Here is an 18,553-nt window from a genome sequence, read left to right as displayed (position 1 = left end):
TGGGCTGCTAAATAGGTCCGATAGTTTTCCCCAGTTTTATGGGGATATCCACAAAGCAAATGAGATGCAAAAACTATGGCCATTAGTGATCTTATTAATATGTGAAGTTAGCACTGCCTTGTGTTCGCTTCAAATAACATGGGGTTAATCCTATTTTACCCAAAGGTGGTGTTACTTCCATGCAGACCCTGAATAGTAAAAAAAGAGAGAAGACAGGAGAGGAACATAATCTCGTAAATAACAATACGATGGTTAAATTATACCTAAGGCTACGCTTGTAGTGCCGGCGACGGTCGCTGGAAAATCAAATAGAGATGACCAAGCCGTTGCTCCGTCACGTCGCGCTTACAATAAGCGCACGCGACGGTGGCAATGCATTTGTTTTGCCGCGACATTGCGTCGCTGTCGCCGTCACCGGCTAAAGTGTGAACGGGCTCATTCACACTCACAGAAGAGAACGCGTCACGCTCAGCGCCAGCGGGGACGCAGCCTTACAGGTAAAGAATTAGTGCAGCAGCAGGATGTTTTGACAATTGCTCATGTTGCCATTGTTCGTCTTGTCCACATCCATAATCTCTTTAAAGCCTCGGTCTGCACTGCTCCTTTTTTGGTGGGGAGGGGGGACTTTACATTACCTGAACTGGGGGGTTCCATTGGGATGATCCACAGTCCAATGACGTCTAGTGACCACCTAGTTCCTGATACAGTATGTAAGCGGTTTTAGCGACGATGTCACCAGGAGGTGACATTGTCACTTTCTATTGGTGAATCAAGAGTACATAAAAACAAAATACAAAAAGTGGGACTATAGCTTTGAGCAACATGCCTTAAAACTGTACTCCTGATAATGTCCACTTACCAACAATTTGTAGTCATTGGTGTCATACTGATACAACCTGAAGCCAGGGTTATTGGAATCCATTTCAGATAAAGACTTAATTGGTGTTACGGCTGGTGCCACAAACACAGAGCCAACTGGATTGTCTGAAAAACAATACACAAACCAGTTGTTAAGTGTGAACAACATAAACATACGTTTTTCATGTCGGAATCCATGCTGCTCTGCCACAGATTACCATATTATGATAAGTAATTTCAGACTTTAATAATGTATCTGCCAGTTTTGAAATTGTACCAACTCTGACAACTATGAAAAGACTTGTAAACTTTTTCCATAAATTACTTTGAGTTATTAGTACAGATGTTAAAAGCAGAAAAACATGTAGCACTGCACGATTGAAAATAAATAAATAACAATGATAATTACAGGATTTAAGTTGAACTCCGGAGATCCCCTGCTTCAAATGTGTGCTACATGTTTTGCTGCTTTAAAACAGCAATGTCACATATGGTATAGCACTAAGTAACTTTTTGATAACTGGTAGTACCAGTAGATGGCACTATACCAGGACATATAACAGACGTCTCCTGTCATGTACTGGAGAATGGGGATACAGGCAGTCCCTGTTTTACAACGCTTCGTTTTACAACGAATGGCTTATCCAACACTATGCAATGCATACCTATATTCATTTTTACAACGCCAAAACGGCTTATCCAACGCTCTTACGACGCTTTGCAAAGTTGTTTGTGTATATAATATATATATTATACTATAATATATATAATACAGTATATGCACTATATAATTTATGTGTGTGCTGCATATCTTATTGTCTGCGTAAAATATTTTGCATTAAAAATGCCTTCAGGAATTCATTTAAATAGTGTTCCTATGGGAAAATGTGTTTCGCTTTACAACGTTTCGCTATCCAACGCCATTTTGAGTAACGCATTGTGTCGGATAACCGAGGACTGCCTGTACTGTATAGTGGGACTGAATGCTGCTGGTGTTCAGCTCCAACTCAATACAGATGCACACAAAAGATGCTCTACTTCTGTCTGACCACAAGGAGGCTTCCTTATCACTTTCTGCAAATAAAAATATCGCTTGTGATCACATTCACTTCTCAGACAGGTCTGCAACCCTGCTTTTCACCACTATCTCTTAGCATGCAATGCTTTATCACTTTCTAAAACTTGTGGAACCATGTGGACTGGAGCATTTTTTCCAAGAATGCACTTTTTTCTGTCTAGTTCCTTGTGACTACCCACTTAAAGGGAAAATCCCTCCTAGGACAAAAAAGTGAACTAAGGACAGTGACAGGTCTAAAAGTTCTTACGTGTGTTAAGGAGACGATTGGCATTCACTACAAAACTTGCCGTAGTTAACAGATGCAGAAAAACCTTCTACATCTGTAGGTTAAAATTTATCAGACAAATAAGTATTTTTAAAGATTTTCTTTTTCATGGTAAACAAAAGCTTTGGAGGGTTTTTACAACATTGATCTAATGTCTTTTGGAGATACAACTGTTTATCAACCCTCGAAATTAAAGGAGAATTGTTGTTTTTGTTTTGCCCTTTGTTTAAAAGTTATAAAGTCCTGATTATTCAAATACATCAACGTAAGTAGTTGATATTTGTGTACACTGGCGACACACTTTATCGCAGTGCGGCCAGATCCGCAAGCCGGGAGATTTCCCGGCTTGCTAGTGGCCGCCCCTCGGCGTGCCGCGCGTCATAGACGCGCGGTCACGCGTCTTCGGGAGCCTGCGCCCCCTGCACGCGCGTCCAGGGCTCCCCGAGGGAGCCCTGGTGTCCCGCGATCTGCGGGACGGCGGCAGGGGGTTCCGGGGGACCCGGCGGACCCGGCAGCGGGAGGGAGAGCGCCCCGATCGGAGGGCGCTCTTCCGCTGCTTCGGCGCGCGCCCGTCACACTCGGGCGCGCGCCAGGCTACTGCTGCGGCACAGAACGGGCAAATGCTCGAATAAACTGTGCCGCAGCAGTATACAACAGATCGCAGGAAAGGGAAATATGCGTTATTAACTTAATAAGTTGTTTAATGAAGTGAGGCTTTTGACCTTCTACATAGGACAGCCCCTTTAAATGGAGTAAAGGTGAAACACAGAACATAGAAAATTTAGCAATCGACGTTCTATGGCGTAGAAAATATTTACCGTATAAATATTGGTTTGACAAACCCGCACATTTTCTATGTTGCAGAACTGAATTGTAGAGGCGAAGACCTCCAATAAAGTATAAATGCTTAAAGTCAGGTCAGTTAGATGAACAGGTGAGTTATCGCCTCTGTTCAGTTGTACAGTATATACTGTAGATGTATTTGCAGATGTAGGTTTGTTATAGATCTCTCAGTTTATTCAATAACTCTAACCGCAAGATAAAATTAATGATGTCTTCAAAATAAAACATTGCTTTAGACCACATAAACAAATGTTATATATGGACACGGACACACATATACCCATACAGAGAAAATAATCCTACCTTTTTCATCTAAAAGAACCATGATGCTGTCGCGGTGTGTGTGACCATAAAACTGTCCCGCAATAACATCGCAGTACTTGCGAAAGATCTTCACCAGCCTCTCGTTAAAATACTCCCGCATTGCAGGGGTGAGTCTTGCAAAAGGCAGGTAACCGATGGGAACATGAGCGATAATGTATACCTACACAAGGGAAGATAAATGTCAACATTTGCTGTCCCGATTGCAGCCACACAATGGAATGTACTTTAGGAGGGTGACCACTGGCAGGCAATCATACTACAGCTCAACCCCCTTGTAACGCTGTGCTTGGGGTCCAAAGAATCACATCGCGTGATAAGCAGATCGCGTTAGAAATAATGTACAATTGTATGCATTGTACAATAAAGTATTTAAGATAACAATAATCGTGTTGTAAAGTATTCATAGATACAAAAATTGGGAGCCACGCATGCATCGCGTTATAAGCGGATTCGCTTGTAACGGATCGTGTTATAACGGGGTTGAGCTGTACTATGCACAGATGTTGCAGGTTTCAGTGTTCCCTCAGGTATTATACTGTATATTGGGATAAATCGTGGTGTGATATCGGGGAAACAATGTCACATGTTCCATCTATAAATCAATTGTATCCATATCAGTTTCATTGTAGCTGTAGCTGTTTCTATGCTTTACTTCCAGTGACTGAATAAACACATTAGAATTGAACATTCTAAATACCATGATCTAGACCAGGGATGCACAAACTATTTGAGCTGCACCCCCCTTGCCTGCTCCCCCCCCCCCCCATGCTCGTGCCCCCCTTACCTCTTTTAGCAGGGTTACATGACCCCCACAGCATCATTTGATGTTGTGTTGCCGTGGCGATGCGTCACACTGAGCTTCTGAATCCCGGTAGGTGAAGTTACAGAGGCCTCACGCGTTCCCCCAGCATTTAATTGAAATGCCTTGAGGAAAAGTGCGGGGTCTCTGCAACCGCTGTGCCACCCCCCCCCCCCCATAAAAATTATGCGCGCCCCAGTTTGTGCACCCCTGATCTAGACCAAACTTTTGGTACTGCGCCCCTCTGCCTGCTCTCCCCCATTGCTTGCACACATCCACCCGCCCCTTATCATTGTGCCGGGGTCATGCACCTCTGTAACCGTGTAAAAAAAATCTTGCGCACCCTTGATCTACACTACTCTTTATCTAATCACTTAAGGCCAAACTGTTCTAAATAGTATCAGTGGGGGTCATACATATGTCTATGGACTACAGCATAGACATGCAAAGTAAGCAAACAGCAACATTATTAAATAGCTCTTCTCATCCGTATTTTCTCCTTCCTGCCTCATGACCACACACCCCTGTGGATAATTTGGCTCCTCCCAGTTGCTATTTGGAGAGCCGTTCTACTGGTAGACCTCCCAAAGACCCCCAGAGTTTCAGCTCACACAGCTGTAAGCTGGGGAACGTTCCACAGGTCGGTCACGAAGTACCAATGTCTGGAAGAGGGATACTTGTCACCAGGTTTGATGCCAGAGACACAACCAGTGTACTTAAAGCCCTTTACCCCATCCCCTGGGCCGGTTATTGGTTGACTGGGATCCAATCACAGGGAATCCTGTGGTACTCCTCCACCTGCAGGGGATTTAAATCCTGAACATTCCTACTTTATTTACAGTAGTATCTGTCAGATTGCAAACATGTTCTCTGCTCCAGCGAACTCTATTGAAAGGGAAATGGAGGCTGAAAATACAAAACATGTTGCTGGTAAGCCCAGGAAGGCGGTAGCTAAAACCAACCATTTGATAAATTCTGCCTGTGTAATATGTGAGGGAAACTCTGATTATGGCACTCTAAGAAGATTTGTTTTATATATTGCGAATGAGAATAAAGCGCAATCTTATGTGGCTGTAAATATAAGGGAAATTTTAATAAAGGCAATAAAGGTTGGTTACTGGATGTACAAATAAAACAAATACAGAAAAAGCATAAATAACAATAAAACAATATATATGTATAAAAAATAGAGGAAAAATAAATGTCCAAAACTGTGTCCAAAAAATGTCCAGCAGATCTACTGTGAGGGAGTAGCACTTTAAATGAATGAAGCACTTATTTGCCCGACATGAATTGTGGTTTAAGCAACAAATGGGGAGTGGAGTGACTCTGATATATATCAAATGTGAAGGTAAAAATAGCCGTGGCAGGCTGTTGGATGTTTCCTGTAAATAGGATCCAAAGGAAAAGGCAGAGGGGGGTAAGGGAATGGTCTCACCAGATGAATGTAAACGCGATGAACTCCAAGGGGTATCTGCATCCCTCCGTCAGCTGCGCCTGCAAATCCGCGACGCAAGTATCACGTAATTCTGATCCGGGTAACACTAGACACTGTCCTGTCTCCTGTATAACCCCCCTCACGACAGCCAGATTTCTCCAAACAAAGGTTGATGCAGCAGGTAAATCTTCACTGCTGTACTAATATGTTGAATACAGCTGCACATAAGCTGGCACCTTCCTCTCAAATGCCGGTATGAGTCAAACTGCTGCTCGCCAATTTTCACTCCTCTCACGTTACTCGGCTCTCCTCCACAATCAGCTGGTAGACACAGTGACGTAACCTACGCGTTTCATCAGCTGTTGCGCCGACTTCTACAAGGGTGTAGGAACTTTTTGAGATGTTTGGAGTTCCTGCGAGTAGGTTTTGATCAAGGCCTCAGTCATAATTCATTAAAGATTCATACTGCAGACTTCTGATTGGTGTGTTTACCCAGATGGCCACTTAAATCTCGAGCTCATTCACCATCTGCTGACATCTTCCTTACAAACTTTTTTGAATTTCCAGTAAAGACAGACAATACGTTTGACCTTGAAGAACCGCTGCCATCATTATAGTTCCTCCAGACAGTAAGACTAGAGTTGGAGGCACTTACAAGTTCTCTTGATCAAAACAACACTTAAATAACCTGCAGAAGGAACATTCTACTTTTTACCTGGACCACAAGCTTGTACTCTTTCAAAATAATCTATATGATGCTTTAAAAGAAGGAAGATCTGTTTATCCAAGCGAGCCCAGAGTTGGTAAGAAGTTGTCTGAGAATTCTGCTCCAAAGTTTGAAGAACATCCTCATCTATGACAGTTTCAACTGTTCCACTTTTTAAAGAAGAACTTTCCAAACTAAATAGTCAACCCTGTTGCTAGAAATCAACCACTTTGTTATTAAGGTTTGTTCAGGGTTTTTTTATATCCACATTTTATATTTGTCGATTGATTTACAATTGAATATCCTTTCTGTAAAAGGATTTAACTGAGGCTACATAGTTTTTAGCAAAATTAGCTAATCTTTTACAAAAATGTACATAATTCCCACCTCAGTAAAACTACTGACACGTACAGATTCACTTTATCATCATTTAAATCTTAATTCTAAAGTATGGGATACCTAAAATTCCTGGACAACAACCACCCATGCAGTAACCATTAAAATGTGAACTACATGTCAAAGCTCTAAGCCTTGATATATTTGTAGGTTAACACAGATACCCAGCAAGCTCAAACTCCCCCACCCACCACAAAGTGAATATATATTTATGTCAACCAGAGAGCTACTGAGCGTGGCAATTGTATATAACAAGAGACAGGGGGTGCCCAATGCTGCATCCAATTGACAAAACATATAAAGTAAAATACTTCAATAATAATAATTGGTTATTTAGTTAACCCTTTGGCCAAAGGCGTCATAAGCCTGCATACCAACGTCAAGGTATAACCAAAATAATGCAGGTCCTACACTACACTGTGAAACCTTTCCTTTTACCTCTGTGAGAGGGGAAAAAACCATAATGGGTCTTGTTCCTGCAGCAAGTGAAATGACCCTTTTAACTTGGAAGGTCATTTCACTTGCTGCAGGAACAAGACCCATTATGGTTTTTTCCCCTCTCACAGAGGTAAAAGGAAAGGTTTCACAGTGTAGTGTAGGACCTGCATTATTTTGGTTATACCTTGACGTTGGTATGCAGGCTTATGACGCCTTTGGCCAAAGGGTTAACTAAATAACCAATTATTATTATTGAAGTATTTTACTTTATATGTTTTGTCAATTGGATGCAGCATTGGGCACCCCCTGTCTCTTGTTATATACAATTGCCACGCTCAGTAGCTCTCTGGTTGACATAAATATATATTCACTTTGTGGTGGGTGGGGGAGTTTGAGATTGCTGGGTATCTGTGTTAACCTATGTCTCTTTGGAGGCTGTGGCACCTCCCCCCAGAGCTCACTCCTCCTCCTTCACCCTTTTAACTTGGAAGGTCATTTCACTTGCTGCAGGAACAAGACCCATTATGGTTTTTTCCCCTCTCACAGAGGTAAAAGGAAAGGTTTCACAGTGTAGTGTAGGACCTGCATTATTTTGGTTATACCTTGACGTTGGTATGCAGGCTTATGACGCCTTTGGCCAAAGGGTTAACTAAATAACCAATTATTATTATTGAAGTATTTTACTTTATATGTTTTGTCAATTGGATGCAGCATTGGGCACCCCCTGTCTCTTGTTATATACAATTGCCACGCTCAGTAGCTCTCTGGTTGACATAAATATATATTCACTTTGTGGTGGGTGGGGGAGTTTGAGCTTGCTGGGTATCTGTGTTAACCTATGTCTCTTTGGAGGCTGTGGCACCTCCCCCCAGAGCTCACTCCTCCTCCTTCACCCTTTTAACTTGGAAGGTCATTTCACTTGCTGCAGGAACAAGACCCATTATGGTTTTTTCCCCTCTCACAGAGGTAAAAGGAAAGGTTTCACAGTGTAGTGTAGGACCTGCATTATTTTGGTTATACCTTGACGTTGGTATGCAGGCTTATGACGCCTTTGGCCAAAGGGTTAACTAAATAACCAATTATTATTATTGAAGTATTTTACTTTATATGTTTTGTCAATTGGATGCAGCATTGGGCACCCCCTGTCTCTTGATATATTTGTAGCCCTGCTTCCCCCCTCTCTGGAAGATGTACTGCTGGCTTCTGATGTCTGTGGTGCGGTCATACAGTACCTGTGAGGGTCCAGGAGAGCTGAGTGTCCGCGGTATTGTGGGGTAACAGGACAGGCATTTGATGATCTTTAAGTTCCACTCAGGGTGTCAGCTCCTCCAGCTCCAGTGGGCTCCAGGGTTCCCAGAGACAGTCCCCACCAGAGCAGACTTCTTTCACACCCCTGCGCAATAGACTGTAGACTCAGGCAGGGGCATACAAAAAGGGGTGCTTTATTTAGCAGCCACTGCTGGTGTCATACAACAGATGCAGATAGATTGAGATGGGTCCCAGACATCTGGATGATGCTTGGCCCTCTGATAATATGTAGGCCATGCTCTCAGCTCTGATCCCTTTCTCTCAGTCAGCCAAGGGGGAAAACACCTCCTCTCCCTAGGAGTGGTGGAGAACTCTCTATAATTTAACACTTCCTCTCTGAGACACCAGAAGGGGAGCACACAAGGTCTGCACCATTATTGGCTATACACAGACCCTGTGTCACACCACTCCAGCCACTCTGTCAGCATGGGGGGGGGTCAATGCCCCAAGGATAGCCTGCCACAGCCTATAGCTACTAAGGACTTACGTGACAGGAGGCAGAGAGGCAGTCTGGACTAGCCATGCTACACTCTCCCCTGGGTGGAAAATCCCATGTCCTCACTGGGACGAATTTGGAGCATCATTCATTACCCTGGGCCTGCAATGCAATAACAGGTTACACATAAGAGATGGTATGACATGAACCCACAATTAATATACAGACAGCAAGAACCCAAATCATCCACTGGTTACAGCGATGATATTTCTAACTCTTCCAACATGAAGAGTATGGGGTCACTAGTTATAATACTTAGGATCAGGCTTTCGAATCACCCGTCCCTCAAAATCCTTTACCCATACAGAATACACCTTATGGGCACCATCTTGCTGTCGGAGTTCTACTCTATCCATGAATAAGCAAGTCTCTGTAAGCTCTCTCATAATGGAGCATACAGGTATAAGGGAATCTTTAATTAATTCCTTAAAACTAGTTTTAGCTTGAAGATAATCTGTGACGACCCACATGAGCCAATCATGCCGATTGTCATCTATTTCTTGCATGATCGGCTTGGGTACATAAGGAAGTCTTACCCGTGAGACTGATGGTACCTGTTTCTTATTGCCCTGTCAGCTCGGCTAAGCCTTAATATCTTTTGGCCAGCTCCTTTGCCAGGTAAGACCCAAAACTTAGGCTCATTAGGGTCCACCTCCTGGTATAGAATGGAGGGTCCCTTGGGTGTCCTAACGTCTAAATTTATTTCTCCCAACCACTTATGGATGGCTTCAGTGGTGTCCTCTGGGGAGAATGAGCCTTCCTTCCACCAAGAATACACTTGGACCCATCGACTAGTATGAACCTAGTCCTATCCATGCTGGTGACATAGCCTTGAAACATAGGGTCCCACCACTTAAGGGGTTCCCCATACAAAGGTTCAGGTCTTGGACAACTTGGCCTGGTGCACACCTGGGATTATACTCCCGGTGTAATAGATTGTTGAGATTGTGATCATGAAGACTCCCTGAAAGATCTGAAAGACCCTGGCGATTTAGACACAGATTTGCGAATGGGTGCTGGTGGTTCTCCCTCTGAATCATCAGATCTACTATCCCCCCTCCCAAAAGACCAATCCCTCACATCAGGGGATAACCCACATCATCCCATGGGAACTGGGATAGGACAAATGTGGAAGTGGCAGGATCAATTTGATTACTCCTTCTGGGGCCAGGTGGAAGGGAAGGGATTGGGCACAGTCCTGCACAGGGGTAGCATAGGATGGGACATGGGTAGTTACGGCCGGTGATCTGGGCCTAACAGTGTCCATGGCCAGTCCATAGGGTATGGGCTTACCCCGGCCCCATGGGGATCGTTGGAGAGTGACTTCAGGGGTCTGGTAACCCCTTCCCTTGCATTGGGCCACATAGCAGGGGGCTTCTTCAGGGAGCAGTCCAACACTCACCGCTGATGAGGCTAGCGGTGGTTCCACTGGTGCCAGCGACGCCATCTTGTCGACGTCATTGACCAGGGACAGTCTCGCGAGGCCGCCGGGTAGGCTCGAGTTCAGCGGCGGCGATGACGTCACAACCAGCTGCACCGGAAGTACATCACCCCGCGGCATGCTAACCAAGGCCCCACCCGGCTCCTCATCAGGGTAGGTATGGCTGCATCCTCTGGAACGGAAGGAGCATGAACCTCACCAATCAGAAGGTAGGAGACGTCCTTTCGATTCCTCTGAAAGGCAGGTCCTGGACAGTGCCGGCGTCTTCCTTAGGCGTGGGACTCCTCCGGAGCTCCGGCAGTACCACGGCCTACTGGACAGACAACTTGGAGCTGGAATGTTGTCGCAGAACGCAAGTAGGAGATGGTCTTTTCTCCGCAGGTCTTGCACATTGGGCACATCTGCTTCAGGAGATGGGGAGGACACCTCAACCGGGCCACGATGTCTGGAAACTACATCTTCCCTGGTAGCTATCGGCACGGGGCTTGGCCACCCCCATGCCGCCAGGGGAGGCGCACCCAACACCCCCAGGATATTCGACTCACCCTCCCGGTCGTCGAGCACAGTTGGTACTGGTTACAGTTCTGAAACCATCAGGCCTCTCATCGCGGAAGCGTTGTTAAGAGCATAAGGGCCGATGAGTGGCCTCGCGGAGTACAATTCAGGGTAGGCCTGACCATAGAGCAGGAGGGCCTGGCGGTCAGCGGAAGCAGATATGATTGGCACTGGACCATGAGGGCATCCGGACACGATGGTTAGGGCCACGGGCCCACGATATCATCCACGACATGAAAGCTGGTAGGGGCAGCACCGGTTGGTGTGGAGGCCTGGTTGATAGGTATGAACAGATCTACAGGAAGTACGGAAGTACGGTGACCTTCAGAGGACCTGATGACGCGAGAGATACTCGCGAAACGCGTAGCCCTGTGTCGGCATAGCTGCTCTGTTTTTTACCACTGAAGGCCACCGTACTTCCTGAAGGAAAAGCTCAATTGCAGACTTGCGACCAGACGAGGCAGCAAGGGAGACCCCCGCATGAGCTGATACGAAGGAGACGGACGCCGGAAGTGTTTTACTTTCATGTAAGTTCTGTATACTTACTTGCTGTTTAAATAAATTTACCATTACTTATTGAGCGTTTTCGACCTTGTTTGGAGCCATACCGGAGGCAGTGAATTGCTCTTACCAGAACCCTCATTCCACCCCTGGGAACTACCCCTTGAAGTGGATTTCTCTAAAGAAACCTTGACAAGATTGGCTCACACTTGTCCGTGTGAGTAAGATCTTGCATCAGCCTTTTTTGTTATATTTCATCTTTCATTCCCTGTGTTATGTATGCTTCATTTAGTGGGCTAATATTTACATAGTGTTTATTTTTTCTTTCTTCTATGCGCTCACCATTTCTACAAGAAGTATACAGAGAATTGTATAGTTGCTCCTCTCTCCTGCTCAGCTCCATGGAACTGAGGTGGCTGCAGCAAGTTGTTGGCTCCTCCCAGATAAAGGGCAAGCTCCGATTGGCTGATTCTTTTATGCCCCTCCCCTGGGTGGCATTTGGTGCAGGGCGGTGCTAAGTAGAGTGTGACATAGCTCCGATTTTTTTAACCTGTTTTCATGGGTTAATAGGACCCGTTTTTTAACCTTGTTTCCCTGCCTAGATCACCTTTTCCCCTTTGCTTGTCATTACATACTCTGTCGTGATGATGCTACTGGGTTACCATGACAACCAGAATACATAAAAGGCTGCAGGGAGCATAGACCCGCCCACCCCCGAAGAAGTTCCAGTCAGGAACGAAACACGTGTCGGGTGAGACGTCCTGTGTGACGTCATCAGCGCGACCCACTAGCTAGTAGTGTGGTCAGTACGGTTCACAGAGTGGAGTACAATTAGCTAAAAAGATGTGGGCCAGTTGTGGATCCCACTAGCTAGGATTGCTTTCCTGTTCATCTCACTATAAATCCCTGCACTCGGCGATTCAGGCACTCCCCTGCCATACACTCTGCAGTGTGTGGCAGAATCACTCGCAGCGTCTGACTCCAGCAAGCTGCTACACACACACGATCATTACTGCCTGTCTGGTATCTTTGGCCAAGTAGGTTAACTGTTTACCTCCTGGCACTTTTTGATACACACTCTGAGCTATGGGGAGCAAATGAATCATTGCCTCTGACTCCAGAAAGCTGCCTAAGCGATCACTACAGCTTGCTTAACATCCATGACAAAGTGGGACAATTGGTTAACCCCCTCATACCCACATGCAGCAGAACAAAAGTCGTTTTTTGAGCAAACATTTGTTATTACCTGCTTAGCAACATCATGACTGCAGCATAATCAGGGATAATTATATATGAACATAGCCACTAGTCCCTATCCTGGATCACTCATACAGTGTTAATACCCAGGCATAGACTTATATCAAGCATTCCACACTCCGCTGTGCCTAAACATGCGCCAGGATATCAGGTTTTAATTAGATTGTTTTTTTCTTGTTATCATTAATAAAATTTATTTATTTTGAGCTCTACCCCCAGTGAGTGCATCTTGTGGGATCCTTTCCTTGTTTCTCAGTACATAGCTCCGACTGAGCCAGTCACTGTGAGGGGCGGTGCCAGGACTTGGCGCCGAAAGCTTGCAACTACTTTCTGCAAAGAGCTTGCATTTCTGCAATAAGCCCATGTGGTCCCATAGTTTGGTGGGAGCGCCATTTTGGAAGTACAGTCCATGCAGAGGACTCCATTATAGAGCACACAGCACAGTCCATGCAGATCAAGGTACACAGGGTCCCTGGTGATGCCTCTGGGACCCGTTCCTCACATTTGACTGGTAGAAAAGTTCAGAACAATAAAGGTGCACAAGGTCCCTCAGCCTACAACTGAAAAGGGCCCATCCCTAATTTTAACAAAATGTGGGGTTCACGCTCCCTGGATAATTTTCACACAGGGTTCGTCCCCATTAGCACAAGTCCAGGTACCCAGAGTCCTTCATTACACTGAAAGAGTTCTGGCCACAGATTTTTCCTTTTCGGATTAGCAGCTTGTAGGGTACACGCGCCCCGGATTTCCCATTGGGGAAACAACATCTGGTCGGTAATTGAATGAAGGGTACACACTCCCTGGTTACATACCCTCAGGGTGCACCCCAACTTGCATAGTACATCATGTACAGGGTCCCCAGCTACACTTGAGGCTGTCCTGTCCCTGTCTTGGATACGATGAAGGGTATCCACGCTCCCTGGTAACATGCCCTCGAGGTGCGTCCCAACAAAGTTCTTTCCTCTGGAAGGGTCTAGGTAACCCCCTCCCAGGATTTCCCATGAGAGAGAGGTCCCCCCTTCCTTAACACGGATGGGTGCCCAGGGTCCTTGTGGTAGCATCAAGAGCCTGGCCCACTGCCTTTTTTACTATCTGTTGCCAAGTCTCTAAAAGCCTGCCCTGATCTCAGCAGTGCCTCCAATTGTAGCCCTGCTTCCCCCCCTCTCTGGAAGATGTACTGCTGGCTTCTGATGTCTGCGGTGCAGTCATATCTGTGAGGGTCCAGGAGAGCTGAGTGTCTGCGGTGTTGTGGGGTAACATGACAGGCTTTTGATGATCTTTAGGTTCCACTCAGGGTGTCAGCGCCTCCAGCTCCGGTGGGCTCCAGGATTCCCAGAGACAGTCCCCACCAGAGAAGACTTCTTTCACACCCCTGCCCAATAGACTGTAGACTCAGGCAGGGGTATACATAAAGGGGTGCTTTATTTAGCAGCCACTGCTGGTGTCACACAACGGGTACAGATAGATTGAGATGGGTCCCAGACATCTGGATGATGTTTGGCCCTCTGATAATATGTAGGCTATGCTCTCAGCTCTGATCCCTTTCTCTTAGTCAGCCCAGTGGGAACTAACTGGCATATCTCACCTGCAGCCAGGAGGAGACAGCACACAACTCTTCTCCCTAGGAGGGGTGGAGGAGAACTCTATATCATTTAGCACTTCCTCTCTGAGACACCAGATGGAGAAGGCACAAGGTCTGCACCATTATTGGCTATACACAGACCCTGTGTCACCACCACTCCTGCCACTCAAAGAATCAGTATGAGGGGGGGGGTCAATGCCCCTAGGATAGCTTGCCACAGCCTATAGCTACTAACGACTTACGTGACAGGAGGCAGAGAGGTAGTCTGGACTAGCCATGCTACATATCTATAATCAAAACAAGTGAATAGTACTAGTAGAATGTTTCCGATACATTATGTTAAGGTAAGAGGTGCATGTAGGATGGAATGTCATCACCACATCCTCCAAAAACATGAGCAAAATAAGCCACAGCGCTCAATTTGGAAGAAAAAAAACCTTACATTTATTGTGGCTCTAAAGTCATATAGAGGACAAAAGGAAACAAGAAACCTTCAGGCTGCAGTACCCTCTCAAGCATGATAGCTTGAAAAAGGGCTATTGCAGCCCAAAATGTTGCCGCATCCTGAGCTCAGGCCTCGTCTGACAAAATTGCAAGGTATCTACATGGTCATCACTGTATGTCTTTTAATCTGAAGAAGCCAGATTTGATAAAGAGATTGTTTAGGCCAGGGCTGCACAACACGCGGCCCGCGGGCCGCATGCGGCCCGCCTGGCCTCTCTGTGTGGCCCTCAATGAAATTTAAAAAAAAAAAAAAACTTTGAAAAAAAAATTTTTTTTGAAAAAAAAAAAAAACTTTGAAAAAAAAAATGGCGCCGATTCCCTGCGGTCCCGGCGCGGCCCGCTCCAGCCCACCCCCCCTTCCCTGCTCCCAACGTGGGGCGGAAGCATGGCCCCACGTTGGAAATATGCAGAGGCAGCTGAGCCGCGGCCCAGGATTGGATGGGAGGCGGGGCTAGCAGCAGTCACGCAGGGGTGGTTGCCGCCACGCTCTCCCGCGCTTTTGCACACCAGCCAGCGCAGCACCTGGAGCTTCTGTCTGTTTCATTACCTCACCTGTGGCCGCATAAGGTAGGGACCCGTGGGACCAGGGAGATGCGGGGGAGAGAGGGGGCAAAGAAGCTTGGGGGGGGCCGCCACGTGCCCTCCCGCTGTAACTCCCCATCCGGCACCCAGACTCTCCCTCTGGCCCTCCCTCCTGCACCCCGGCAGTGTGGTCGCATAGGCAGGGAGTGGGACCCGTGGGACCAGGGAGAGATGGAGATGCGGGGGAGAGAGGGAGATTGGGGGGGCAAAGAAGCTTGGGGGGGCGAGGGAGATTGAGAGATGGGAGATGCAGGGGGGGGGAGAGATGGGAGATGCAGAGGGGGGGGAGAGATGGGAGACTCAGAGGGGGGAGAGATGGGAGATGCAGGGGGGGAGAGATGGGAGATTCAGAGGGGGGAGAGATGGGAGATGGAGAGGGGGGGAGAGATGGGAGATGCAGGGGGGGAGAGATGGGAGATGCAGGGGGGGAGAGATGGGAGATGCAGGGGGGGGGGAGAGATGGGAGATGCAGGGGGGGGGGAGAGATGGGAGATGCAGGAGGGGGAGAGATGGGAGATGCAGAGGGGGGGGGAGAGATGGGAGATTCAGAGGGGGGGGAGAGATGGGAGATTCAGAGGGGGGGAGAGATGGGAGATTCAGAGGGGGGGGAGAGATGGGAGATGCAGAGGGGGGGAGAGATGGGAGATGCAGAGGGGGGGGGAGAGATGGGAGATGCAGGGGGGGAGTGAGATGGGAGATGCAGGGGGGGGAGAGATGGGAGATGCAGAGGGGGGGGAGAGATGGGAGATGCAGAGGGGGGGAGAGATGGGAGATGCAGGGGGGGGAGTGAGATGGGAGATGCAGGGGGGGAGTGAGATGGGAGATGCAGGGGGGGGAGATGGGAGATGCAGAGGGGGGGGAGATGGGAGATGCAGGGGGGGAGAGATGGGAGATGCAGGGGGGGAGAGATGGGAGATGCAGGGGGGGGGAGAGATGGGAGATGCAGGAGGGGGAGAGATGGGAGATGCAGAGGGGGGGGGAGAGATGGGAGATTCAGAGGGGGGGGAGAGATGGGAGATTCAGAGGGGGGGGAGAGATGGGAGATTCAGAGGGGGGGGAGAGATGGGAGATGCAGAGGGGGGGAGAGATGGGAGATGCAGAGGGGGGGGAGAGATGGGAGATGCAGGGGGGGAGAGATGGGAGATGCAGAGGGGGGGAGAGATGGGAGATGCAGGGGGGGGAGTGAGATGGGAGATGCAGGGGGGGGAGTGAGATGGGAGATGCAGGGGGGGGGAGATGGGAGATGCAGAGGGGGGGAGATGGGAGATGCAGGGGGGGAGAGATGGGAGATGCAGGGGGGGAGAGATGGGAGATGCAGAGGGGGGGAGAGATGGGAGATTCAGAGGGGGGGGGAGAGATGGGAGATGCAGAGGGGGGGGAGAGATGGGAGATGCAGAGGGGGGGGGAGAGATGGGAGATGCAGGGGGGGGAGTGAGATGGGAGATGCAGGGGGGGGGGAGAGATGGGAGATTCAGAGGGGGGGAGATGGGAGATGCAGGGGGGGAGAGATGGGAGATGCAGGGGGGGAGAGATGGGAGATGAAGAGGGGGGAGAGATGGGAGATGCAGGGGGGGGAGTGAGATGGGAGATGCAGGGGGGGAGAGATGGGAGATGCAGAGGGGGGGGAGATGGGAGATTCAGAGGGGGGGGAGATGGGAGATGCAGGGGGGGGAGAGATGGGAGATGAAGAGGGGGGGAGAGATGGGAGATGCAGGGGGGGGGAGTGAGATGGGAGATGCCGGGGGGAGAGATGGGGAGAGATGGGAGATGCAGGGGTGGAGAGATGGGCGATGCAGGGGGGGAGAGATGGGAGATGAAGAGGGGGGGGGGAGATGGGAGATGAAGAGGGGGGGGGAGATGGGAGATGCAGGGGGGGGGAGTGAGATGGGAGATGCAGGGGGGAGAGATGGGAGATGCAGGGGGGGAGAGATGGGAGATGCAGGGGGGGAGAGATGGGGAGAGATGGGAGATGCAGGGGGGGAGAGATGGGAGATGCAGGGGGGGGAGAGATGTGAGATGCAGGGGGGGGAGAGATGGGAGATGCAGGGGGGGGAGAGATGGGAGATGCAGGGGGGGGGAGAGATGGGAGATGCAGGGGGGGGAGTGAGATGGGAGATGCAGGGGGGAGAGTGATGTGAGGTGCAGGGGGGGAGAGTGATGTGAGGTGCAAGGGGAGAGAGGAATGTGAGGTGCAGGGGGGGGAGAGTGATGTGAGGTGCAAGGGGGGAGAGGGATGTGAGGTGCAGGGGGGGGAGAGTGTTGAGACGTGCAGGAGGGGAGAGTGATGGGAGGTGCAGGGGGGGAGAGTGATGGGATGTGCAGGGGGGAGAGTGATGGGTGGTGCAGGGGGGGGAGAGTGATGGGAGGTGCAGGGGGGGAGAGTGGTGGGAGGTGCAGGGGGGGAGAGTGATGTGAGGTGCAGGGGGGGAGAGTGATGGGAGATGCAGAGGGGGGAGAGTGATGGGAGGTGCAGGGGGGAGAGTGATGGGAGATGCAGGGGGGGGAGAGTGATGGGAGGTGCAGGATGATGATGAGGTGCTGGAGGAGAGACGATGATGATGATGATGATGATTTTACCCGTGCGGCCCAATTTTTTTTTCCTTGGAGCAGTTCGGCCCTCCGCACTTTACGAGTTGTGCAGGCCTGGTTTAGGCAGTAGAGTGAGAAGAAGCACTTTCATTCTACCCAGAAAAGGATTGCTTTGAGACATCCGCATAGTTGTGTGTGTGTGGACATAGGGGTGGAAAGAAAAAGTTAAAAATTCCCTTATCATTATTTACTTTCTCTGAGTCCTTCCATGACAACACTCACACACACACACACCACCCATCCCAAAAGAAAAAAAAAAAAGACTGGAGTTAAGAGGAGAACTATACACCGATAGATTTTTTTCCTACCATCACTGAGGTAATGCAAAAGTAGATTGTCTTTTTATGTTTTGAAAGCTCGGTTTAAAGAAGCGGCTGACCGGATGGAGAATGTCATCATTGCTCAATTCAATCTGGGAGGAGCCACAGTACCCTAAGGTGCATGTGTTCATAGCACTTACTCAGAGCAAGTGAAATTATGTTAAGGAAATTTCTATTATTTCCCCCACCTCCCATTTTACAGTTCATCTTTTTATACAATTGGTTTCTTCTTTCACGAACTTTCTCATAATTATTCGGGCAGACAATCATTGT

The 18,553-nt window shown here is 48.3% G+C and overlaps 1 protein-coding gene across 4 annotated transcripts in view; it reads right to left on the bottom strand.

Moving 5' to 3' along the window:
• The window catches only part of SMPDL3A (sphingomyelin phosphodiesterase acid like 3A), a 47,936-nt gene that overhangs the window by 12,183 nt on the left and 17,200 nt on the right, over positions 1-18,553 (bottom strand). For all 4 annotated transcript variants that reach the window (XM_075597172.1, XM_075597171.1, XM_075597170.1 and 1 more), the window contains 2 exons: positions 3,348-3,528; positions 860-984 (listed from right to left, as the gene is read on the bottom strand). In XM_075597172.1, the coding sequence (XP_075453287.1) occupies positions 860-984; positions 3,348-3,528 (306 nt within the window). The remainder of the gene's footprint in view (positions 1-859; positions 985-3,347; positions 3,529-18,553) is intronic.

This window comes from Ascaphus truei, chromosome 4 (genome assembly GCF_040206685.1).
Source record: "Ascaphus truei isolate aAscTru1 chromosome 4, aAscTru1.hap1, whole genome shotgun sequence".
NCBI lineage: Eukaryota > Metazoa > Chordata > Amphibia > Anura > Ascaphidae > Ascaphus > Ascaphus truei.
The sequence above is the reverse complement of the archived record's forward strand: the minus strand, read 5'-3'. Positions and strand labels throughout refer to the sequence as shown.